Below are 25,309 nucleotides of genomic sequence, written 5' to 3' on the forward strand. Positions count from 1 at the left end.
TTTTTTTTTTTTTTTAAATTGGTGCACTTCTCCTCAGCAGGGATAAGTTCTCCATTTTCCATGGCTGGAGTGCATTCCAAGGCAGTGAGATCACCTTTCCCTTGAGGCAGACCTGGCTGTGCATTTGTCAGGCCCACATATAATAGGGTTTTAGCTTTCTTGCTGTGGGTGGTGTTTGGGTAGGGCAGCTCTTGGAGGCCAGAAATGCTGGCAAGATGCTGCTCCTGCCACAGGTGCCATCGTGCTGCAGCTCTCAGCTTTAGATAGACTGGGGAGGTGAGCTGCTCCTTTGCAGGGGGAGGGAGTGTTTCTGGAACTGTGCTGAGCAGAAACCTTTTTGTTTCCTTTCTGGAGTGATGCAGTTCCCAGGGGGAAACCCTTCCGAAGGGTGGGTTTGTGGTGAGCTGGTGGCTTCCCCATATAGAGGGCTTGGCACCAACTCTCTGGAGTTAGATGAGGTGCCACAAGGGCTTGGATTCTTGGGTTTGGTACAAACACACGCTGTGGGTTGCTGTGGAATGGCTCTAGCACATGCTGTGGTGCAGAGGGGCATCTGGCCTGTTGTGCTAATCATACAGAGGGCAGCTTGGCTCACCATCGATGCACCATGATGCACCATAGGATGAATAATCTCCTATTGCTGTGCTTGGTGCTTTGCACAGTGGTGGTTGTGTGGCCCAGTCTGCAGCATCAGCCATGACTCAGGCATGCAGAGCTCAGGCACTTGCTGGGAGCTGAGGTGACCATCCCTGAGCTCACGAGATCTGTAGCACACGGAGTTTCCTCTTGAGGTGTGGTCAGATCCCCCAGTGATCAGCAGAGTTCTGCAGACTGCAGGGCTCACCTGCCAGGACTTATCTTCAGCACTGATCTGCCTGAACCAATTGACTCTAGCTTGTAGCTAGAATAGTGTGCCAAGAACCAAAAAATACACTTAGCTGGAATTAGTCCATGGTCATCAATAGCAGTCCTTGCCAGTTTTCCCAGCTGTGTGGGCAGGAGGCTTTTGGCTTGCCTTGCTTGGTTTCAGGGCACTAGTGCATTGTCTCTTGGAAGTAAAAGGGGTTCTTGCTCCTCTTGCCTTATCTGTGATGTGGTGGCTTGGGAAATAGGAAGTACAAATCTGGTCTAAATCAGTGTTTGTGATGGTGATCAACCTTGGTTCAGGGTTATAAGGCCTATTCCAGAAAGGCAACAAATACATCCATCCATCAAACATGCTCGCAGCCTTTTTGACATACAGAATACATTTTTACAAAGATGCTCATTCCTTTTGCATCTCTCGAGCAAAACTTCAAGGCTTTGCACAGTGTACTGACATTACCTTGATTGCTTTGTGCTAAGATGCCAAGTTGTATATCCTGGAGACCAGGTTCACATTAGCAGCACTTTAAAACCAAGTTGTTGGGTGGAACATCTTCCCAGGTATGCAGCTCACAGTCCTTTCTCATGGAGTCTAGTGAGGGCCCCAACATTCCTCAGATTCCAGGTTTCTGTACAAACATAATGTGATAGTTTGTCTTTAATAAAACTACAGTGTATGCAATCTTAGCATTGGGTTTTTTCTCTCCTCTCCTTTGTGCTGTGTATAAACTATCCTCCTTGGGCCAAGAAGGGTTGACAGCCATTGGGGCTCTGACTGTAGTAGTTCCTGTAGTTTATGGAGCTGCTGGTGTCCTCCTTTGAGGTTGTCTCAGGCAGGTCCTTTCTGTGTCTTGTTCTCCAGGATGGAGGAAGGAGAATGGACTGTAGTGCTTTATCTGTCAGAATACAGCTCTGTTTCATTTCCTGTGGTTTCAGTGTTGTTCTCTGTCATGAATGAGTGTGTAAGAGTGTACTTCTTTACACAGAGGGACAGCAGGAAGTGACAGGCCTTTTCCCAGCAGCAGGTGTGGCTTGTAAATGCTCAGCCTTTGAAAGGGATTGGGGATATGGCTTGTTGCAGATTGTCCTGTTTATTCTAGTATAGCTCTTCAGCTTTAGTAGCTCTGAAGACCAATTTATCTGTGCAGTAAAGAGATCTGACAAATTTATGGATACTCAGAATCCACCAGCTGGTATTGCGAGAGCTCATGATTTTGGCTTCTGTGGTAGCATAGATAAATTGCTACTGTCCCTGCCGTGCTGCGGGGGTGCCCTCCAGCTTTTCAGACTGGTTGGACAGATTTATTTCCTCTGCCTGGCACAAAAGGCACTACTCTGGTGCCCATCCTCACTGCAAAGGCAGTGCCTGCTGAGTAAACACAGGTACAGCCATTCCTGAGCATGTCCAGGAGCTCCTGTTTTCCTGGAAGCATTGAGTGTATGATGTCTCCTAATAGTAGTCCAGTGTAATAGCACAGAGATCCAGAGAAAGCCCTGTGTTCTCCAGTATTATTCACTCTGGTATAAGTGAATAATAACAGACCTACATCTGCATCTTTCCTTGGAGGAAACAGGCAAATCTTGTGCGTGGGGTCATGGGCACATTGCCAAAATCTCCCACTCATGAGGTAGATCTTCTTTTCAATCACAGATGGCAGATTCTCTGAGAACAGGGTGCACAATCCCTGTCTCCATTACCTGAGCTCCCCAAAGGTCAGTGTGTGAGAGCACAGATTCCTTCAGGGATGTAGAAGTCCTTCATAGTCACTCCATGCTTTATGCTATAGCTGCCCTAGGAGCAATAGAACTTTCTTCTCTAGCATGGGTGAAACTCTGCAGAGTGTTTCCTCAGCTGCACCCTGCTCTGCCAAGCTGTCTCTGGAGGGAGCAAGCAGCAAGAATCTCCTGCTTCAGCTGCTGGCCATGGCTCTGCTTTAATGTGCCATCTCTCTGAATCCCAGAAGTCTCCAGAACTGCAAATGCTTTTCTTCTGTGGTAGTTGTCTCATATCCTAGGGGAAAAAACACAAGTCAAGTGTTGTAGTGATGGTGGGGAAGCTCTCTGCCTAGGAGACTGCATTGCATCCATCTGCCTTGAGGCTGCTTGGCACACCTGGCAGATGCAGGGACCTCCACCACGCTGGCAGGTGGCCCAGCTGCCCAAGGTACTGTAGTGTCCTTTGGTGAGCTGTTACATGGAGTTACTTTAATGGGAGACCTCTTCTTGTCCCAGAGGAGAAGGAACATCTTTGTGTTGCACCAGAGCAGCTGGGGGTTTGCCACAGTTGTTTTTGCAAAGGCAGGTGGTGGCTCCCCATGGATGTGAGGTGACCTAATGCCCTCAGCTTGCTGGGGCCATGCAGGAGCATGACTGACTGCACTCATTCCTAGGATCAAGAAGCTGGGTTGCCTCTTGGATTGGCTGCCTTTGTCATGTTGCCATCCTGCCTTCTTTCCAAAACTATCTTTGCTTTGGCACAGACAGGGCTGCTGTCACTACAGGATCTTTTCATTTGGTCTTCTAAAACTCCGGAGATATTTTTTTTGTCTTCACACTGCTTACAGCCTCTATGAGAACAACATTATGGTTTTCCTTTATTTAGATCTTTGATATAACAAACTATGGTGAAGTAACACATTACTATGTGTCAGTTGTTCAGTAGAAACTGTGTCTGTATAGAGACAAGACTTATTTTAAATCTCAAGTCTTTGATCTCTATATCTGAAGCCAAAGAACAGTAGTTTTAAGGCAGGCTTTCAGGATTTTTAGCCAAACTATTGCATGCTAGCAGGGACCCTCCATTTGCTGTCAAAATTCACTTTGCTAAGACACGTCTGTTTCAGAGGCAGAATGTTCCTTATTCCAAAGCTCGCAGAGCAGCTTCCTGGAGCTCTAAATGTGTCCCTACTCCTAAGTATTAAGCATTTGTGCCATTTTCAGAGCAGAAGACAGCCGAGCATGCTTTGGGAGCATCCGTAAAGGATTGTGTATACATAGAAGCACTTAAGGGAAAGCAGAAGTCCTCTGCAATCTATGTGCACCCTCTCCTTGCATTCTGATTTCATCTGTTGTACACAGCCTGTGGTACTGTAGACTTGCACAGCTGAAAGGAAGTAGCTAAATAAGGTACAAGAGTCCTTTTACACAGTTGACCTAAAACATAGGGGGAGATGAGGACATGAGTGTTTTATGGCTGTGCTAGGGCCAAAATCTGGGCAAGTTCAAGTGTTCCTGTTGGAAAAATGATTTGGACAGTGTAGCTGTGCTGCAGCGTGCTCAGAGATTGTGTGGGGGAAATACCACCCCATTTCTTTCCTTTTTGACAGAGTTTATGTTGATCATATATACTTCTGCAAACCATTACTCCATTTTAATTTCTTGTGCATCCTGAAACTGTAGTATTGTACTGATCAATAGGTGAAGAGGCCAGGATTTCTATCTTCATGTGAAACCTTGGCTGTGAAGTTAGGCCTCTTTGAGTCAAAAACCCCACTGTTCTTTGGCAGTGGTTTTGCTTTGCTGGTTTGATTGCTTTGGTTTTACTTCTATGGCCTGAAAAATACCAGAGGGTGTCCAAGAGCTCTCACTCACAGAGGAGCACTGCTTACCTTGGGATGCCTGTGCAACCAGTTCCTGCCATTGGGTGCCTGGCCTTGTTCCTCTGTCAAAATCCCATGCCCTGCTTCTGGTAACAGCAGAATTGTTGGCATTCTGACAGGCAAACTCTGTGAAGGCTTCGGAAACAAAAATATCCAAGCTCAGCAGCTGCTACACAGAGCTGAACCAGCCCTATGGAGGAAGCAGGGAAGAGGCACAGCAACAGTTGGTGGTAGGAGCCTCTGTAGTTGCTCCCGCTTAAGATCCAGCCTTGAGCCACTTGGTTTTGTTTCAAATGTTGTCCTCTGGGTAATGTGATTGTTGCAGATGGTGGAAAAATCAGCAGCCATTGCTTTTTGAAGATGTGGTGCCATTGTTCCACAGGCTTCCATTTCAGTTGCCTCCCTGCCATGGCCTAAAATGGAAGGATGCTGTGGAGGAGCTGGGGTTAGGGGGGCAGAGCAGGGGTGGCGTGCCGCCCAAGGCTGATGTTACTCCGTAGTTCTCACATCCTGAGTGTGCTTGTCAGATCCATGCAAAGCTCTGGATCTGGAGGAGGGGAAAAGTGTCAAGCCCCCACACGTCTTCAGCAGTGGTTTTCAGCAAGTGGCTCCAGGCTGCTCTCTTCTTGCATCACCACTGTGGTGCTGTCTGTGCAAGGACAGCTCGTAGTGAATTCCAGAACGCTGCGTCCCTCTGCGAGCCGACCACAAGAGCTGAACGTCTGGCCTGGAGCTGCATTTTGGCAGGATATGGGGCCCATGGTTATTGTTTTTGTACATGCTATTGCTGCTATGTTTGTGAGTTCGGTGGGGGAGAGCAGAGGAGGGGAAAGTGCAGAAGGAGAAATGTGCTGGGCTTCTCCTTAACTGTCTCCATGTAATGCTTGGAATGATCCTCTGGCGTACATCCCTCCAAGCGTCTGAGCTTTTGTGTCTCTGTATAACATTCAGCCTTGCACTCTCAGTTGTGTCATGCTGGATTACATCCATGTCTAAACTGCTCATTCCCTTCATGAGGACTGGGATGTAAATGTCCTCTTATTGCAGAGCAAATAGAATGAAAACTTCTGCAATCTTGCTTTGTGTTTCTCATGAGGTCTCCTACACATAGAAGTAAGATAGTGCTCTGATCTTGCCTTGCTGATTACAGCAAGCTTTCAAAAATCCTCTCTGAAGGGGAACCAGGAGCCTTATGGGCTGACAAATATCATTCATGTAGCTCTTCTCTAAACAGAAGGGAAAGAAGCGACTCGAGAATTCTGGATTTGAGTAAGGCTTTAAAATGTACCACATGAGGCTGCACACTGTGCAGGGAGTAGCAGAGGTGACTGCCTGGAATGCAGAGCAGTCTCCCAGCAAGGGGCAGCACTGCTTCTGGAGAGCAGCTGCCTTCTGCAGAGAGGAGAACTCCTTCATTTTCAAAATGTGATCCGGTGTGGCTGTACTGCAGAGCAGAATGGATGCTGTGAGAACAGCTGAATCAATTTGGTTCTGTCAATTCTGCCAGCTGAAACCACACCTCTAGTTCCAGGTGCCCACTTGATGTACGAGTGTTAAGTGCCTTTAGCTGCCTTCCACCACAGATGTTGTGCTGCTGGACCGCATCTTCCACTGAGCTGAACAACACACAGATTGATAAATTTCCGTTTAGCATAATTATATTGACTAAAATAATATGGGAAAAGGGAATAAATTCCTCTATGAGGTGGGAGAGGTGCTAGATTCAAATTGGAGTCTTGTTATTAGAGGCAAAGGTACAAAGTCAGGATTGTGTTGTTAGAACAGCATGCAAAGAGCTCCCAGAATAAAAGAAAAAGATAAAAAAATCAGTAGGGCTTGATGATGAAATAATTTTGTGTGGTCTGGTCTTTGATGTGGTAAAGTACAAAGATGGTAAAGTGAGAGAGAAGGAAAAACTAGGGAGTGCAGCAAATGTTCTTAGGCAGAGGCTTGAGGGAGATGGGGACTGTTTCCCAGGAGGCTGGAATGCCTTGCCTGGGAGAAGCATGCATGGAATTACCTTTTCATGGAAGGTGAGGGGCTGAAGCAGTAGGAACCAGATACACACCTGGGTTGAAAATAACTGGAGTAGAGATGTGCATCTTTAGTAGAAGGCAAGAGAACTCCTCACCAGGACAGCTAGGTGCCTAAAGTGGCACGAATCGCTTGCAGACCAGCCTTCCTCTCCTTCCAAACCAGCCAAAAGAGCAGCAGGAGGAGGGAGCCAAGCCCTCTCACTGCTTATGCTCATGTAGGATCATCTCTGCCCATGATCATCTGGAAAGTGCTGTTTTGGAGTGTGGTGGCCTTGACACATGAAGGGTGAGGTTGTGACTTTAGGTTGTTCCTCAGCCTTGCAGTTCTTGAAGATAGTTTCAACATCAGGGATGGATCTTGAGTTGGTCTTAGATTCTGTAGTGTTCACCCTGCACTTTGGGACACAATATTTCAGTGCAGGTAGCTGGAGTACACAATTAAATCAGTGGATCCCTTCTGCAGTGATGGAGATGACAGCTTTCCAAGGAGTGAGAAGAGTAAAGGCTCTATAGTTTCCTGAATCTAAACTGAAAGTTCCCACACTCTCTTATGTGTGCAGTGATATCTATACCAAAATGAGGAAGTTGGAGTTCTCGTTCCTGTTCAGCTGCACTTTTTCATAATGCAAGGGATTGGACTTCAAAAAGTAAGCAGGTGTTGAAAGAAAAATAGCAAAGGCAAAGGAATTGTGTTAGTTCTTTCTGAAATATTGCCCAATTAAAATGCTGGCTATTCGTGTAAAATATATCTGCAGCAAGGTACTTGGAAATGATTTATCAACACTTACTTTGGAGAGTGCTGCCTCCAAGGTAGCACAACATGTGAAACTGGCAATGGAAAGTCACTATGACTTAGAAAAAACAAACAGCAAAGCAATTATTTCTTGCCCTAAGAAAGGGTGTGACTGTCACTGGGTTGTGTAAGGGAAAGTGGGAACACTACTATTAATGTTCATGGTAAACTGCACAGTTAATCATCATCCAGCTAGTCCCTGGTTTCTTTCTTTTTCCTTCTGAGGTAGAGGGGTGGTGGTTAGAGGGCTTGTCATTGGAGGGAAAGGGAAATTGATGATTTAATGTGGCTTTCTGTATGACAAGGCACTAACATGACTCCCGTCTGTATTTAAATGCTGTCCCCAGGTTACGACTATGGCTATGTCTGCGTGGAGTTTTCACTCTTGGAAGAGGCCATCGGATGCATGGAAGCCAACCAGGTTGCTTTACAATTCGGTCAATGCTGCTAGAAGATTTTAAATTTTTTTTTTTGGTGGGGTGGTGGAAAGCCAATGAGGTTTTTGTGAAGGAAGATCTGTTCTTGTATAATACACAACAGCGCGGTTTAAATGTTGTTGTTACCGGAATCTTGTATCAGGCTTAGAAATGCCAGCAGGAAAGAGCTGCTGGACACCAAGTGGTCTGCCCTCCTCCCTGGTGTGTGTCAGCACGCTGGCTCAGTCAGAGGCTGGTGGCTGACAGACTCCTACTGCAGGTTTTGACCCTGCTGTTTTTGTGCGCACTGGAATGCAGTTGGGAAGAGCTGTGCTGGCAGTAAACGCTTCCCCCGGCTGTTGGTGCACACACACACACACACACACACACACACACACACACATGTGACTGTAGGTGCATACCCTCGTGTGCAGCTCTGAGTCAGCTGGGACTCGAGTGCTCCACTTTGCCATATGCCTGATGTGTAGGAGAGATGCTTCATTGTGCATCTCCCCCATGTCTATCCTGTCCTTTAGCAACCCAGAGCTGCAGACACAAGGAGTACCCTCATGTGCAGTTGAGCCTGGTAAACCTGAACATTTCCAGCCCTTGAAAGGACAAAATAACTGAAATCCCCAGTAACTATCAAGAGGGGCCTTTACTCTGACCTGGTATTTGAAACTAGAGCTGTTTTCTCCTATACAAGAGTGAGATGCATAAAATTTATTAGATAAAACATAGATTCCCATCTCATACTGCCCTCCTTGTGCCTTGAAACTGCAAATGATGGATCCCTCAACAGAGCCAACTTCTGACCCCCCTTCCTTCACCATATCCCTTAAGTCTCCTCTTTGCTGCTTTCTTCCTCCTAATTTGCCTGAGTAAGGATCCATATCAATTATCTTAAGCCTTTTTACCTGAATCCTGGGTCTTGCTGTCATGGGAGGAGAGTTATGAGTCAGATTCAGAGCTGTGCATCTGCAAAAATGTACTTACAGTTAATGAGTCTTCACAGCTGGGGTTTCAAAGGTCCCACTAAGCGCTCGCATTTGCCTCTATTTTCAGTTACAGAGGTATTGCAACTTACAAAAATGTTTTACAGAAATAATTCTGTTGCTGGGAAAGAGCCTGGCACATTCCCACCGAGGTGGTGGTGAGGAGCAGAGAGAGAGAAGGCTCCAGAATTAATTATTACTTTTACCATCAGTGACAACTTTTATTTTCCCTTCAGTGTTTCTACAATTCCTAATTTATTTTGTTGTCACTGGGGAATCTATAATTATAGATGACACTGCTTTTAACTGAATGCCTCTCCATATTCTCTCCACCATTCTGCTCATATGAAATAACTTCCTATGCAAAAGTAATTCCCAAGTATCTGGGAATTTTTGGAATCCCTCTTTTTCTGATTGTTGATACCTGCTCTGCCCTTTCTCCCATTTGGCGTATATAGAATTGGGCAGGTGTTCTAACTTGATCAGGTTTGGTCCATTGCTACAGCAGAGAGCCTGTAGGCACCAATCCTTAAACTGAACTAAACTGCCTGGTGCCCAGCAAATCACTGCACACACGTGTATGGGATGAAGCTCTGGCTGGTGTTCCACTGCTGCTTACACTGACCTTCCCAGCATCAGTTACAGCAGCCATTCAGGCTGGGGAATGCTTTCCTGTGCTTCCCTTCCCTGCTAATGACAGGAGTTGAGGTCCCAGCCTTAGACACCTGGTATATGCTAAAAACAGGGTATGACAGTCTTCCAGTTTTCTTCCTGCTACCTGGCTCTGTGTGTGTGCAGATGAATGCTGAAAGATGGAGTGCTTGGAAGGGATCATCTCCCAAGCTTCCATATGCCAATCTTCATCATGTTTTAGTAGACCTACAGGTGTTAGTAATTAGAGAAGTTGGAAATGTGGGGTTTGGGATGACCCAAGCTACATGCATTTGATCAGGAGAGCTGTAATTTCTGGATTGCCCCACATAGGTTAACTTGACTAATCTGCTTTTGATTGAACATGAAAAAGAGCCCTTCTAATTACCTAATTAAAAAAAAACAAAACAACAACCTAGCAGTATTTGTACCTGAGATACTGCAAAGGAAATAGGTGACTTTAAAATTCTCAGTAAGAGACAAATAGAGATCTTCAGAAAGGGAGTTATGAGTTCTCCCTAGAGAATAGATATTCCACTTCAATGACTTCCAGGGTAGAGTTGCAAGATCATCTCCTTAGACTGAGAGTCTGCATTTTTGCAAGCTGCAAAACCAAAAATCTGTGTTAGCTAAGACACAGATTCTTTGATAGTTCAGTTATTTTCAGAAGGTTATCAACTGTCCCTGTCAAATTCAGTTACTTGTGAGAGCATAAATAGCAAGTGACATGCTGGTCCCTCACTAGTCAACCTGCCTCTTTCTCAGGCATCTAGAGGCTGGGAATAAATAGCTTGTGCAAAGCCAACATTTTTGATGCCGTTGAACTGCCCCTGCCTGAAGAACAATTTGCTACATCTCTATATTGTATCATTCTGATACTGTGAAATCCTTTTGTTTTACTCAACACACACCAGCACCCACTTAAGATCATTGCCAGACTTGCAAACTACAGATTTACCAGGTTCAACTCCCTCCATTCAGTAAATCTTAGCATGTATACGTGACTGCTGAGATTTGAGGGGGCTTTTCTGTTACATACATTGTGATAAAGAAACACCCATATTCTGTGTTGCCCTGATTTTGCAGGAGAGTTTCATTCCATGTTACTAACTGCCTCAGCTAAAGTAATGACAACAGATGCCTTATTAATTGCTTTAACTCGTTGCTTGTTGCATTGGCAACTTATTCCAGTGCCAAGGTCCCACCTAATATGCATGGAAGGTTGCTGTTATTCCCAGCGTGGAGGTGCTGGGCACAGGGCTGGATAAGTGAGGTGCCAGGTGCTGCCTCTCCCACTGTCTTTGTGGGGGCTCTGCCCTGGCAGGGCAGATGAGCTGTTGATTTGTTGTGCAGAGCCTTGATCCAGCCCTTATAGCAGCCTCGTGGTTGGTGATGCTCCTGGTGGCCTTTTGTTTCATGGTGGCTGTCACTAGAGCTGTGTGAGACCTTTTCTGTCTGTGATGAGCTGCTTTTCTGTTGGGGAGAAAGTTATTTTGAATGGAAAATGGAGGTTTCTGTCTGCTAAGTTGCATGATTTTTGCTAAATAATTTTTCCTCCCTTATTCTCATTTTTGAAAGGGTGGGATGTTGCATTTGGCGTTTCTTTGGCGTCACCCCTGGTGTGGTAGTGTTCCTGTCTGAGGGCACCAGGTTGGCTTCTTGGAAGCAGCTTTGGGAAAACATCCCATGGCTGCACTTGGCCATAGGCATGGGATCTTTTTGCATTCCTCCTTCATGTGTAGAAAAGAACAGACATAACAAGCATGTTACTTGGTGTGAGAAAATCAGGTGGGAAATGAAGTACGCTTTGTACTGTTGTGTGTCATAAAGGCAGGAAGAGCAGAAATGGAAGGAGCTTGTCTCTGCTGCTTGCATATTTTAATTCTCTGAGTGTTTTCACTGAAATGGAATTGGTTGTTATACATATGGAAGCAAGAAGGTTTTTTTTGAGCTCAGGAGCAAATGGTTTGTCTCAACTGACTCTGTAGCATTGTCTCCAAATCCGCTCAGGCCTCAAACTTAGCAACACTGGCTGCATGAATATTTCCTAGCTTGTTGCTAGTAACTAACAACTTTGTAATCCTTTCCTCCTGTTTCTTAAGAAAGAGGGCAAGAGGAGAGGTATAGCATGAACTTTTAAAAATGCATACACTGTACATTATTGTGCAGGTCTCCAGGCATGTGCTGGAGTGGTTGTTCAAGACTTGCTCTTGTGCCTTTCTACACTGAGGCCGGTACTTGTCAGAGCAGTGTCTCTGCTGTGCTGTCCTGGTTCAGCTTGCTGAGCACACCAATGTCTCCACTCCCTGCTTGTTTTTTACTGGAGAGAGTAAGAGGGATTCTTACTGGATTTGGTGGGTGCTCACTCGAGCATGTCCCACTCCTGTGCAACTAGAAATATCAACTGTGTGTTTCTCCTGCTCTGAGCCTGTTTTCCTGTATCCATTCACTGCAGGGCCTTTCTGTATTCTGTGTGAACAGAGCTTCTGGTGCAGATCATATTTCACAGGCTTTTCACTGTAGCTGTTGGTGTTAAAATCCACAAGATGCTGTGACAAGCAGGCAAAGCTTAGGACTTTCTGTCCTGAAAACATTTGCAGTAACAAGCCACAACTCTGTGTGGCTTCCCAATTAAATAAGGAAGGAGCCTGTGCTTATCCTGAGCATGGAACTTCTCCTGTGACCTGTAACCTTGGGGTATTTATTGAAGCCTGTGGTACAGGGAGTGTGTTGCTATTTGTAAAAGAAAATGTGTGTCCAAGCATCAAAACTAATTGCTTTCCTTTTGGTAGAATGGGCCTAATTGTGGAGTGTAGAATTTTTTTTTCTAGAGTCTGCCAGGTTCCCGCTGTAATGGAAGATGACACCTGCCTCAAATGCATTTTCACGGGCTGTCTGGTATCCATCATTTATTCACTTGACAATGTCACTCTGTCTCTTTAGCTTTAACCTGCAGTTGAGGGTGGTGGTGGCATGTCCACAAATACACTGAAATCCATTTGTGTGTTAGGCTAAGGATGCTAGAGATGGCCTTGCTTTTGATCTGTTCTCCTTGTATCCACAGGTGGCCTTATATTCTGCTTTTCTTGTTGCATATCAGATGTGTGGATTTTGCTCAGGTTGTGTCATTAGCACCTCCTTTTCCCCTCCTCTCCCTCACCCCCACGAAGCCTGTCCTGCTTTTGAATGTGGATTTCTAGAAATCTGCTTTTGGAGTCTTCCACTTTGAGTGAGGGAAAGGCTTGTATACCTCGGCAGTTTCTTCTGTAAACATCCCAATGGTTTGGGAAACATGTACATTGTGGAGGAATTTTAATGAGCCACCTGACCTATGGAAAGTTCTCTCCACAGGCTAGTGGATGAGTGGATTTCCAGGCAGCAGAGCTGATTTGGGGTTTTTTTTGTATCTGATTCAGTGTGTGACCTTGTCACGAGTTCACCCTGGGCTTACATCACAGAGGCTTGACATGTTGAGTCAATCATTTTTTCATTCCCTCTCGTGTCTCACTAATCACTGCATTGTACCAGCATTTAACTGGAGTTGTCAGCTTTGGAGATGAGTATGGATGCCTGCAGTGGGGAGCTCCTGCAGCTGGGCAGGCACTTGACTGTGAATAAGCAGTTGGATCTGCCTGCAGTGACCTGTGACAGGGCTGGGTGCGTGGGTGTCCATGTGTGTATCCTGCAATGAAGCTGTGATAAATGCACTGCCTGTTTGGAAGGACTGGCTTAATCTCTGCGTGCTGCAGGGACCTTCCATGTGCAGAGAAGGGTGGCTTTTGTTGTAAAATGTAACTGCCAAAAAGTACCAAAAATATTTCTCTGGACCTTTTTCTCTTCTGTCTTCTCAACATCTTCTGTCATCTCAGCTCTCCAAGCCGTGTGAATCCTCTTAGTCCCTCTTCCTTTGGCACAGAAGGTTGTAAGAGATCTTCTGCCAGAGACTTCACACACTCTTCCTTTCAGCCAATAGTAGCTTCCCATCAATGTGTTTTCTCCAGCCCTTCCCAGATAAAAAAACTACAACCTCCTTCTTGGCAGCTCTGTCCTGCCTTGCCTCAAGAAGCAAACCATGCTATCCAATGTGTTTTAAAATAAGTTCACTTTTCACTAGAAGAGTTGTGAAGCTGCATCTTCTTGCTCTACTTGTGTGATTCCCAGCTTGCCATGTCCCTCCACCTCCCTGCTCGTATTCCAAAATCCTGTCCTCCTTTTTCCTTCAGCCTCACCTTACCCATGTGGTGGGACTGTGTGTGTTTGCTGCTGCTGAACTGCTGCTCTGCAATGGGATTGTCCCAGAAGACAGCTTCTGGGTGAGCTGGCTGGAGCATGCAGCACATGCTTAAATGGGACTTCCTCAGTATCTCTGATTGCTGCTGGGGATGTGTGGCCCAGCAGGGTTATCTCAGGACTCCAATATTGCTGTATATTACAGAATTATCTATTCTGTGTGCTGAGGTTGGCTTGGGCTGCTATATAAATAGGTTGTTTCACATAAAGCATCACTCCCTACCCTTCTCTAAAATGAAACTGCTCTCCCTCCTGGTCCCTGCATTTCTGTTCTGGTGATGGGTCTCTTGCAATTTTTTGCCCATTGACATTAACAAATCTGTGTGATGGTGTAACTCTGAAATAACCATTCTTTCCCTATAGATTATAAATGCCTTGGTAATCAAGTTGTTCTCTGTTGGATTAGATGTTCTGTTTACAATGCCAGGAGCTGGAGGGAATAATTGTGATTTCCTGAAATTTGTTTCAATAACTTGATCTGTGAGTGATTGACAAGACAGGTGTCCAGTCCTCTCTGGTTGATTGGCTGTGTGATCTGATATATCAGTACTTGTGCTGCATCACTCACAGCTGCTGGGCAGGAAAAGGTTGGATATTCCCTGCACTGGTGGCTCAGAGTGAGGAACCACCATGGGACAGCGGGACCTTTGGTCATGCCCAGCACTGGTGTTGTAGAAATGAGGGTACTTGAAAGGTTCTGCATGCAAAGTGCGGTGTGTACCATGGGTCAGTCCGCCTCTGCCCCTTCCATAGGGCTAAAGTTGTGTTGTAGAGGACTCATTGGCAGAGCATTCCCTAAGAAATAGCTTTGGTTTGGTCATTTTCAGTACACAGAGCATTTTCCTGAGTGATGAGGCATCTGGAACACTCATCCTTTGAATTCGTTTCTAGGTGAGATCTTGCCTTGAGCTAGGAAAGATTTGAAGTAATCTTTGGATGCATGGGCAGGATACAGATGGCACCCTGTCTCTGTAGCTGTCAGGTCCTCTCCTCCTAATGTGTTAATGGAATAATGGTGTGCCAGTGGGGAAATCTTAGTCATAGATTATGCTGTGTATGCTACCTATAGGTGCAGTTTCACCTTAAAACAGAGCCGTGGTTTACTGCTGGCTGCTCTTTCTCACAGACTGTATGTTTTTTAATTGAGTTTGCATTCATCATTAGTTGATTTTCTGTGAAGATCTGTAGAAACTTTAAATATATCCCTGTGTAACCAATTGGAAGGTGTGTGCCTCGTAGCCTCAGAGTACTTCAAAGGAACACGGTAAATCAGGTGTAGGACAGACTGTGGTGCTGCAGTCGATTGTGTATATGGTCAGAAGGGGATTTTGGATTAGGTTGTAAAATCCCTTGATCAAGCTCCTATATGAAAGTAGTAGGACTCATGCCACTAATTTGCTTTGATGCTTTTGAAGTCATCCTCTAAGTAAGCTGGTGACTAACCAAGCTGCAGCTGCACTCTCAGAAATTCCCTCTGTACTCTTAGAAGTGGACGGTGCTGATGATACCACTGAAGAGTCTTAAGGGAGATGAGCAGTCAGTGAGAGGGAAATGTCTGGACTGGTTCAGTCATGAATCAAGACATCTCAGTGAATGCACCACAACTTTCATTTCCAGAGTGAGACCATTTCCTATCACGGTTTTGCCATAATGGTTTGCACAGGACCCGTCACTGAGAACGAGGTGACAGAAATTGTTGGGCTGAGTCCAATGAGTCCTCAGCCTAATTCCAGCAATGTCGAGGGGAACACCAGATATGTTTTACAAGCATATGAGCCAGATTATAATGCTAGGACTCCATCTGGACTGTTTTGATAAGTGGGAGCACACCAAAATGTTGCAGTTTTCATTTGATGAGTCGTTGTTGTGAGCTTCAGCCTCAGAACTGTTCGTTCATGCTTTTGTGCTATCTTAGCAGCGATTGCTTTTCCATTATTTGATGCACTGCTGGTGTTGGATTGCTGGAACAGGAAGGTAAAATGTTGACTCCAGAGGTGGAAAAAAATGTTGAACTGCACGCTTCCTGGGGTTAAGGAAGAAGGCAGAACCACTGTTTCCTTCTCTTCAAAGAAATGGTCTGCCTGCCCTGCTGTAGAAATCATGTATCTAGGGTTTTGATAGTGAGAGAGAGCTGGAATTCCTTTCAGATGTAGATTTTATTCTGTTTTCTTCCCAGCTGAGTTTGTATAGGACCTTTTCAGTTTAAATAATGGAAGTTTGGCTGTCTGGAATTGGGGTTCATTCCAAAGGAGTACATTGCATTTTGCTGTTTTCTGCTCTGGTTGTGAGACTCATGCGAGTAAAATATTAAATTCAGATTCAAGTTTGAAGATGGAAGATCAAAGCTCTAGCAGTCAGCAACTTTTATTTGTGAATTTCTGTTTCCATTCGACTGTAACTGGGTTGTTAATGTTCTTGTCTAGAAATGAAATTATTACAGTGGAAAATGGGGGTGGCACGCCTAAATGGGCTATTGTGTCATTATCCATCAATCACAGGCAACAAGGAAACAGGTATTTAACACAGGAGGACACAGAGTTATTATCCACCCCATTCCCCTGCTAGCCACAGGGCACCTTCTAGACTCTTATTAAAGCTTTAGTACCTACAGAGAGCACAAGAAACACTGTGTGCTACAAGATCAGAGATCAGGAGTTTTGCTGTCATTCTGCATCTGTGCAGGACCAGGAAACACAGGAGGGGGAAGAGCAATGAGAGTGCTGGCAGGCAAAATCCCTCTGCACTGCTGAGGAAAGGCACCAACTTCCCCAGTCCTCTCACATAAGGGGGAGAATTTCTTCTTCCATCATATGAGGGAATCTGTGAATGGGACAGCCACTGACAGGTCCTCAATAGCACTGTGTGACCAACTTACTGAATCCTGGCTACAATTGCTGCCAGAAGAGGGTTGTGTGGGAAAATCTTGGAGCTGTTTTGTACAAGGAGATGTAGGACGGAGGTGGAAAGTTCTTCCTGGCTTCTGCAGAACAAAAGCTATCAGATGTAAAGGAGCAGTCTGCCTGAAGGTTTATTTTGTGGTGCTCTTGCACTGTGTGTATGTGTTGACAGCCACCAGATGTTGCATCCAACAACATGCCTCCTGCATCTCCATCTCTTCAGGCCACCTATAAGTTCAGTTAGTTATGCTTTCCACAGGATGAACAAACAGCTTCTGAAGGACAGGGGTCTAAAATCAAGTCTATCATGTAAGGAATTACATTTTTAATGAGGGTCAAAGCTATAAAGCTGTAAACATAAGATTTAAGTATTTAAAACTGTCTTTAGAACAAGAGAATGAAAGTAATTTTCTCCCATTTTCATAGACAACAGGGGAAATCTTCATTTTTTGTGATGTACAGTCCATGTCTAACAAGGAAATTAGCAATATTCAGATGGGCTTCATGAACCAGATTTGAGCCAGGATGGCATTTAAAGCCCAAGCAAACATTTGATGTACTTTTCCATCAAGGATCTCAGGAGCAGAGTTAACAGAGAAAGTAATTTTAAGTCTTAAGAATCCCAAGATATATTTTCATACACTTAATACCAGGTTGAGAAGTCTCACTAAGAAGCTTTCTCACGGTGCAAAGCTGTACATTAATGATATGATGACTAAGGTGTTTTACTGTTTATAGCCCTAAGGTTTTGAAAGCCTGAATGATTCTTCCCAACCTGTGATATCACTGGAGAGGAGTGCTGAGATGGTTTGGATTTTTTTTCCCCTGACAAGCTGTTGTTCTGGGCCTGGTTCATGTGGAACTGACCAGGAAGGAATTATCTGAATTTTCCTCTGGACTTTGTGCAGTGCAGTTGCCTGAATGAACCTCTTAAACCTCAGTGCCCTGAAAAAGGAAGAGGTGCTGGGTCCCATAGGGAACTATGACACCCACTAGTGTTACATTGCACCCAAGCCAGGCTGGCAGGGAATAATCATTTCCCTCCAAAGGGCTTGGATAACTGTTTTCATGCTGTGTCAGGTTTCTTGGCAAATACTGAGCCAAGAGGTTAAAGCAGCTGTTTTCCAAATCAGCTCCTAAGAAGAGCTCTCAGGAGGCAGCATCTGCTCAGACACAGAAATCTGTACAGGTGCCAGCCTGAAGGTGGGCCAGCTGCCTTGATGTTCTGTCCAGGTGTGAGCATTAAGGATCTGGATATGGCTTTTGGACAGGCCACATCAAGGTCACAGTGGTGTGCTGGGAATCATCATTGGGATGACACAGGTAAGTGTTGCACTGCTGGTGGCAAATGGCAGGGCTCTTATCCTGAGGGAGGCAGTATCAGACACACACTTCTGTCATTAACTGGGAATCTAGGAATACTCAGAAATGATGTCTCTAAGGATAAAACCCTCTTTTCTTCAGAGATACTTCCTCTTCCCAGTGTTTTTGGGTCCTTTCCTTTCAGCAGAGAGACTGTCCTGCAGGGAGTTTGCCTGGGCTGCAGAGAAGGCACTGCCAGGGGGGGCTCTGAGTGCCTAAGAATGGAGTTTGGAGGCGTGTCTGGAGGAGCCTCTGGAGCACACCCTTCCCCATCACAGTTGCTGTGTTCTTAGCAAATGTTTGCTGCTGCACAGAACACCCTGAGTTCTGTTCCCTGTGCAGGTGTTGGAATTGGTGTGCAATCCCATAGGCACATGCTCCACTGGAAGAACATGTGTTGTTTCTGTGTGGGGTCTTCAAATGCTTAATTAAATTGTCTAGCAATAAATTTGCCCCTTTAAGGCAGAGCTTTATGGCCTAACTTTTTTTCCACCATGATTTTGCATTGGAATTGCTCTTTAGGGTTTTGATATTTGTACTTCAAACCTATGATTAAGGTGCTGGGTGTTTCCTCATTGTTTCCTAGCTTCCTTTTGGCCATTGCTAATTGTAAAGTATCCCTGAGGGAGGTGCACAGGAAGGTCCTGGACTGGATTAGTGCATTGTGCTAATGTGCTTAAGCTTTATATTGTTTAACAGTGAGATGGGATGAGATTACCTTTGAGGAAAAAGGTGGCCATGTAAAAAAAAAACTAGTGAGAAATATGTCTAGGCAGTAGAGCAGCATTTTGGAGAGAGGAGGGAAGTCCCTGTCTTGGGAGAGAAGGGGGTCTGTGAAGCAACTGTTGTTCAAACATTGTCCATGCAGTAGCCCATGAAAAGTAAAGGAATATTGATGAGGCAGAGCCATGTGGATCCTTCCCTAGAGCCATCTGAATAATGATACTCAATATGCTAAATATTTAAATACTCTTAAGTTTTGATAGTTTAGGTATATTTTTCAAATAGAGGATTCAACCTGACTGATACTTTTCTGAGCATGAAAGTGAGTGTTTGACTTAGAATCATTGAGGTTGGAAAAGAACTATAAGGTCAAGTCCAGCTGTTAAAGAAACTCACATGCATGGTCTCCTACACTTACCTTGTTATATGGCCTTAACCATCCATGCTTCTCTTAGCTGTGGAGTGGAAGCACAGCCAGTAACACCAGAGCACAGAACTTGTCCTTCTTTGAGCTGTTGTCCCCCGATCCTCACTGTGTGGACTCTAGAAATCATCTTCTGACTCCTTAATGATGTAAAGGAAAGGCTTTCATTTTAAAATTTCCACTTTTTTCCCAGTGATCCTATAAGCTGATCTGCAAAGATGCCCTCTTCAGAGGAGTGAGGGAAGCTGGAGGTTGGCATTAGCCAGGAGGAGATGCATTAGGGCCTTGAGTGGCATGTGAAAGTCCACTTGGCTTCACTGGATCAAAGAAAACTTTCAGACAGGTTGAAATCTACTTAGAGGGTGAAATGCAGCAGCTATTCATATCACCTGCTGCCCAGAGCTGGCCCTTGAGCACGTGAGGTGCTGAGCACATTGTGTGTTCTCCCCAGCTGTGGCACATCGCTGTGATCCTTCCCGGAGCTGTAATTGGGAGCTTGCCTGTGCCCACCGTGCTGGTGCTCTCAGAGCAGGGCTGAGAGTGCTGACAAGCAAAGCAAATGCTGTGTTTAAAAGATAAGCACTTTGAGAGTCCTAACTTGGAACTGAATTGGAGTTCAAAATTCAAGCATTAAAATGTAGAGAGCTGGCATAGTCTGAAAAGCAATTTCTGTGTGTATTTGCGAGAAGGATATTGGTGGGGGGAGGTGAGCTCTAGAAAGATACTGGGACTTGCTTAAAAAGGGGATGGCTGGTATCCAGGGAATTTAGAAACCGTAGGAAGAAAACTGGAGGTGTCTCAGCAGGCTAGCTGGGGTGTCTGTGGAAATAAGATACTTAAAGGATGCAGACTGGCACCTTCTGCTGAAGGACAAATGGCCTGGATAACCAGGCAGGAAGGGGCCTGAGGAGGGAGCAAGTAGACATGGAAGCCTGTGGGGCAGGGGAGATGGTCCCAGTGCTAGTGGGTAATGGGTTTCCAATAAAAGGACTTTGAAAAAGAGGTACCAGGAGCTATCTGAGTTAAAATAATCCTTATATAGCATCTTAATCTGTTACATTTAGCTACTGAATGTTTAGGACTCTCTCAGTTATCTTCCTAATGCCTAGTTCTGTGTTAGTGCCAGTTTTGTTTAATGTGCCCACCAGTGGTGTGCCTGAAGCAGTGTTCTGTCAGCTCAGGATGGATGGTGACAGGTTTGGGCTCTCATTCTCAGGCCTCCCCTGACCCTGAAGACCAGGAGCCCTGAGCATGCCATGCTGGTTAGCCTTGGATCACTGTTGAAATGAATGCCTTACTGCTAAATGCTGCAAGGTGATGCCACGTGCTCTTCAGCTCTGTAGCATCTCTGATGCCCAAGAGCCAAATATCCTGCTCTTTGGGTGACCACTAACACAGTGTTTATGTTGTCAGTTGTCATCTCAGTGTTAGCCTTGATGGAAATCTGTAATAATAGTGCACAGCAAAGTTGTTTGGATCCATTTGGTGATGTAACAATTCCTCAGGGATCCACCACTTTTCAAACCATCCTTTCCCCCTGTATATCTTGGATCTTCTGCCTTGGCTGTCAGCCACTCAGCAGTAGAGTGCTGGATGCACTGCTAGATCAGGCCAATAAAAAGCAATCCCTGAGCTGCAACTGGTTTGAGAACTCCAGAAGGAAGCTGAGAGCCTTGGGGAAAATCCCACTTCATGAGGAATTTGCTTGTAGTTCTCTTGCTGTAGGAAATGCCAGATTGCTGCAGTACCCTGCAGCAGCCTGGATTGCTCTTGTTTCTTCAGCTCCATGTCACGTTCCATTTTCTGACTGTTTAATTACAGATGGATTGTGGTTTGTGGGTTCACAGCTTTTGTCATCTGCTTTTTGTCAGAGGTAAGCACATGTACTGCCTGTTGCTCTGTGCAGTTGAGTCCCTTGTACAGCAGCTGCTGATGAATTCAGGGATAAAAACTTCAGCATATGGAAAACAGGGGATGAGAAGCCAGTTTCTGTGGCTGAGATGATCTTCTGAAATATTTCCAGCTAGTCTCTTACCCTCCCAGGTGTTTGCCCTCTGCTTCATCCCAAGAAGCTGCTGCTTCCTCAATTCCACAAGCAGCTGGGGGTAGTTAGGGAGACCTTTGATGTTTGATCTCACCTACCTGCCTGCCTAATTTGAAGGTGAATCCTATGTAGGGAGAGAACCCTGTGCTCTCCTTGCCAGCTCCCACTCAGCCTCTGCATGGTGCATGCCAGTGGAATAGGATGCCATTACATAACTTGCATTGTGTGGTGGTTGGGGGCTGTTAAATCTGCATTTCTAATCCATACTCAAATAGGAGCAGAACCTGAATGCATTCTGATTTGCAGTTCCAATTAGATAACCTGGCTTGTGCTGTCAGCCCCTTGTCTCCTGTGCTGTGCCATCCAGTGCATTTGGAGGCCAGGGCTGGAATATACCCTGAGGATGGCAAGAGCTTTTTATTCTGGGAAGTGCTGCTGGGACCAGGGGCATCCACTGCATTCCCAGACTGCCTCCTGGGGTAGTGTCTGAGCGTTCCCAAGGCAATAAACACTTGTCATTAATCATTTTAAATAATTTTTAAATGACGGATGTATACTGATTTTTGAATAACCATCCTAATTATAGTAAATATGCAGAAGAGGGCTGAATTAACATCATGTAAACAAGGTTAGTGCTGGTATTTTAATGTGACTGCTTTACTGTGCTGCCCATAAGCATTCTTTTGTCATAATCTTCATATGCAGCTTTTTATCTGTTTACAAATGGTATTTTCAGTTAATTTTTATTGTGTTGAACCACATAACCAGTCTTCCAGCTTGGTTATTACTTAGCAAGAAGGATACCTGAACCTTTCAGTTCATGGTACAGATATTTTCCATTTAATCAGACCACAAACAATATTAGGAAATAATTAGTTGATGTGGTGTTTGGTTTGTGCATGAGCCAGCTGCTAAAGGGGGTCTGAAGAATGGTTCACTTGTGGTGGAGGCATCTCCTACACTGCTTTGGGGTTGTAGCCAAGAAGAAAAGTTTGGCTTAGTAATCCTTGTGGATTTGGGTGCTTGGTAGCTGAGCCTTGGTTCTGTTCCAAAACTGACGTGTGCCGCCCCAGGTGTGTTGTCTGTAAAGGTGGGACTGACAACTGCTGTTCCACTAAGTCAGGAACTTATGGTCTTCCTTGTGACCAGGGATGGTGGCAGCCTGGCTGGATGGCTGTTGCCATCCCTCTGGAAGAGCTGGAGCACGTTCCTCCACAGCAGTCCATGGTGGTGCTGGCTGCTGCATCCACATCTCCGTGTGGTTTCACAGTCCCCCTTGTAGCTGCCTGGGCATCACCTGCGGGGTGGAATACTGGAACCCTGTCAGCTCATTGTTTGGAGGCTCAAAAATTAAATTTTCCTGAAGGTTTCAGTGTTTGGATAGATTCAGTTAAAGGAGAAGCTTGGTTTTATTTGAGGGAGTGGCTGTGTTCCGAGAGCTCTCCTTCCACATTTCCAATTTTCTAGGTCACTCTTGGATGCTCTAATTTTTTTTCAGAGAAACAGTTAGCAAAAGCTTTGACACTGATGATTTGTATTCTGTCATCTCAGTCTTGAGAGCAAAGAGATACTTTTTTGGCAAGTTCTCCCCCTCCTCAACCCCCAGTCATCATCATTAAAAGGCTGTCAACAAGCATGAAAAAGCCCAGCATGCTAACAGTAAATGCTAACTGACAGACAAGCAGCTGAAGCAGTGGCTTGTGCAGTGCCTGACCTGCAGCAGGCTGTCTCCTGGCCCTGGCAGTAGCTCCATAGGTTCCCTAGGAAGCAGGATCAGAGTGCTCAGGTACCTGCGGAGCCAGGCTGGGCTCTGTGCTGAGCAGTGCTGTTACACACAGGGTAAACTAGAGGTGAGCTAAACCAAACTTCAAAGGTGGGCGTGATATGTCCTAGGGTGTGGTCTGGCTTTTTTCTCACAGGTAGGCCTACCTTCCTGGTACTCTTTAATGCTACTTTTGGGAACAAAAAGCGTGGAAACTGCTTTAGTGAAACTAGCTTTGTTGCTGAAGCTCTGTGCCCTGCTGACACAGTCTCCAAAGTGCTTTCAGAAGGATTGCATCACCTGTGGATATCATGGCTAAGGGATTTTCTCCTTTTTTCTTTCCCTCTGTAAAAGCAACATGTTCCTGTGGGGTTTGTCCCTGCTCAGTGAAGAGCTTTGAGACATGGCTGCACTGTGTGTGCTCTCTGCAAACAGGCTTTATGGTTTCCTGGCACAGCTCTCTAGGACCATCTCATGGCAGGGTTGCTCCATGGATCAGTCTGCTGACAGGACTATTTACATACTTGGCCATAGGGCAGATTTTTTAGTAGCTGAACTGGCTGAGACTGAATCGTATCTCTTAGATTAGAATTCACTGTTGCATCTCCAATGGTCTCTAAGCAAAAAATCCATGTATAACTATGTTTGAAAGGTATCAAACAGTAGCACAAAGCATTGCTCCCAGCAGTAAAGTCCTGATGCTCTGTTTTGATGAATTTGGCAATTCAGAAAACAGTAGAATCTGTTCATGCCCTTGGAAATGTGGGCATTTCCATGGCTGAGAGCTTGCTGTCCTGGTGCTGCAAAGCTGTGCTGCCTTTTAAACCCTTCACTGGTGAGTCAACTCTGTGTTTACTGCTAGTTATGAGGGGGAGGTTCCTGACTGGGAAGACCAGAGAGACATTTCTGTTTCACTCTGACTTAGAAAAAGCCAAGCTGCGCCAAAGTACAGGGTATTAAAAATACAGAGGAATTAACAGACATAGTGCAGGTTGATGAAAAAGTCCAGGACAAAATGCCTGAATTTGGAAGAAATATGATGCCAGACACAATATATGGCATACTTTGAGCTTACCCTTTCCCCCCCTCCCCAGCACTGTTCCCTGAAATTTTCAGAAAATCTTTGTCATTTCACCAAGATTTGCTCAATTGAAATCTGCTCAATTGGACTGAAATTTAGAGTAGTATCCAAAAATTTTTGCACAGTAAAAGATCTAGATGAAGAAGAGTAAGCAGAGACAAGCACTAGAGAAAAAAGATTCTGAAAATATTTGTGATGGAATCTAGTAACAAAATGGGAGAATGAGGAATTCAAAGTCACTGAATCCTGACAATGTGTGTCCTAAGTGAAAGACTCATTTTGGAGAGTTAAATGATGATTGCAACCTTGAAAATTACTTTATCAAGAAGAAATCAGTAAGAGAGAGCTTGCTGAAAAAGTGAGCAGGCAATCAGCAGGGTGTTAGGGAAATCAGGGAGTAATTATGCAAGTGACACTTTCTGCAGCCTCCGAAAATGGAATTTGCGGAAGGGACCAGCACCACCAGCACAACATGCACTTAAATACCATTTTCCATAAAACCAAAAATAATCTTCAGGCTTTCTGGCAAGGTTTGTCCTCAATGTCTGGTAGAAGGATGAAGCTCTGTGATGGATTGCCCCTGCCAGAGGAGATGTGCTCTAATCGAGTTTTTTGTTTCCTGAGCTCCTAGGCAGGGCTGCAGCTGCCTGGTGAGAGGCTGCTGTTCCCAAGGATTTCCCTGGGCTCATGAGGATGTGCACCCTGCCTTCTCCTCCTGCCTCTGCTCAGTGTGTCTTGAGGCACCCATGGGCATTTCTAGCCTGCTCCTGGCACTGCCATCTCTTGAGTGTGTGCTGGGATGTGGTGGGTACCCTGCTTGGGAAAGGGAGCACGTCTGTCTCAAGGACCAACAGTTCCAGTGGGACAGCCTTGATTTCCACTTCCCTTTCTCACTTGTGTTTCCTCACATGCCTTAAAGAGGGTGCAAAGCCTCTTGTAGAGAGGTGAAGTGAGCAATGCTCCCTGTTGTGAATAGACCCTGAGCAGATTCTCCAAAGGTGCAGCAGGGTGCTCTGAGTGCACACACCAGCCTTTGGCAAGGTCCAGAAATGCTCAGCTTTCTGTCAGGCAAAGGCAGATCCATGTTGGAAAGAAGTGCTTGAACAGCTGGGTGGCAGAAAGGAACCCCTCAAAGTGTTCAACATAGGCCTGGTAGGAAAGGAGGGCTTTGGTTCATAAAAGGCAGGATGTGAAGAGGGGAGGTGGTGGAACCCTGCCGTGTTCTTTCGTAGGAGTTAAAGGATTGTTGTACTGCCACTCAGTGATTCCCTTCTATGAACTCTTCACTCCCACTTTGCATATTCCCCAGCATCTCCCTCACGTTCTGCAGAGCAGTTCATGCATGGGTGTATCATGATTTCTGAATAATAAC

General features: G+C 45.3%; 1 protein-coding gene across 2 annotated transcripts in view; it reads left to right on the forward strand.

Moving 5' to 3' along the window:
- RBM6 (RNA binding motif protein 6) overlaps positions 1-25,309 on the forward strand; it is a 57,546-nt gene that overhangs the window by 14,537 nt on the left and 17,700 nt on the right. For both annotated transcript variants that reach the window (XM_054640168.2, XM_054640167.2), the window contains exon 6: positions 7,640-7,713. In XM_054640168.2, the coding sequence (XP_054496143.1) occupies positions 7,640-7,713 (74 nt within the window). The remainder of the gene's footprint in view (positions 1-7,639; positions 7,714-25,309) is intronic.

This window comes from Agelaius phoeniceus, chromosome 11, assembly GCF_051311805.1.
Source record: "Agelaius phoeniceus isolate bAgePho1 chromosome 11, bAgePho1.hap1, whole genome shotgun sequence".
Taxonomy (NCBI): Eukaryota; Metazoa; Chordata; class Aves; order Passeriformes; family Icteridae; genus Agelaius; species Agelaius phoeniceus.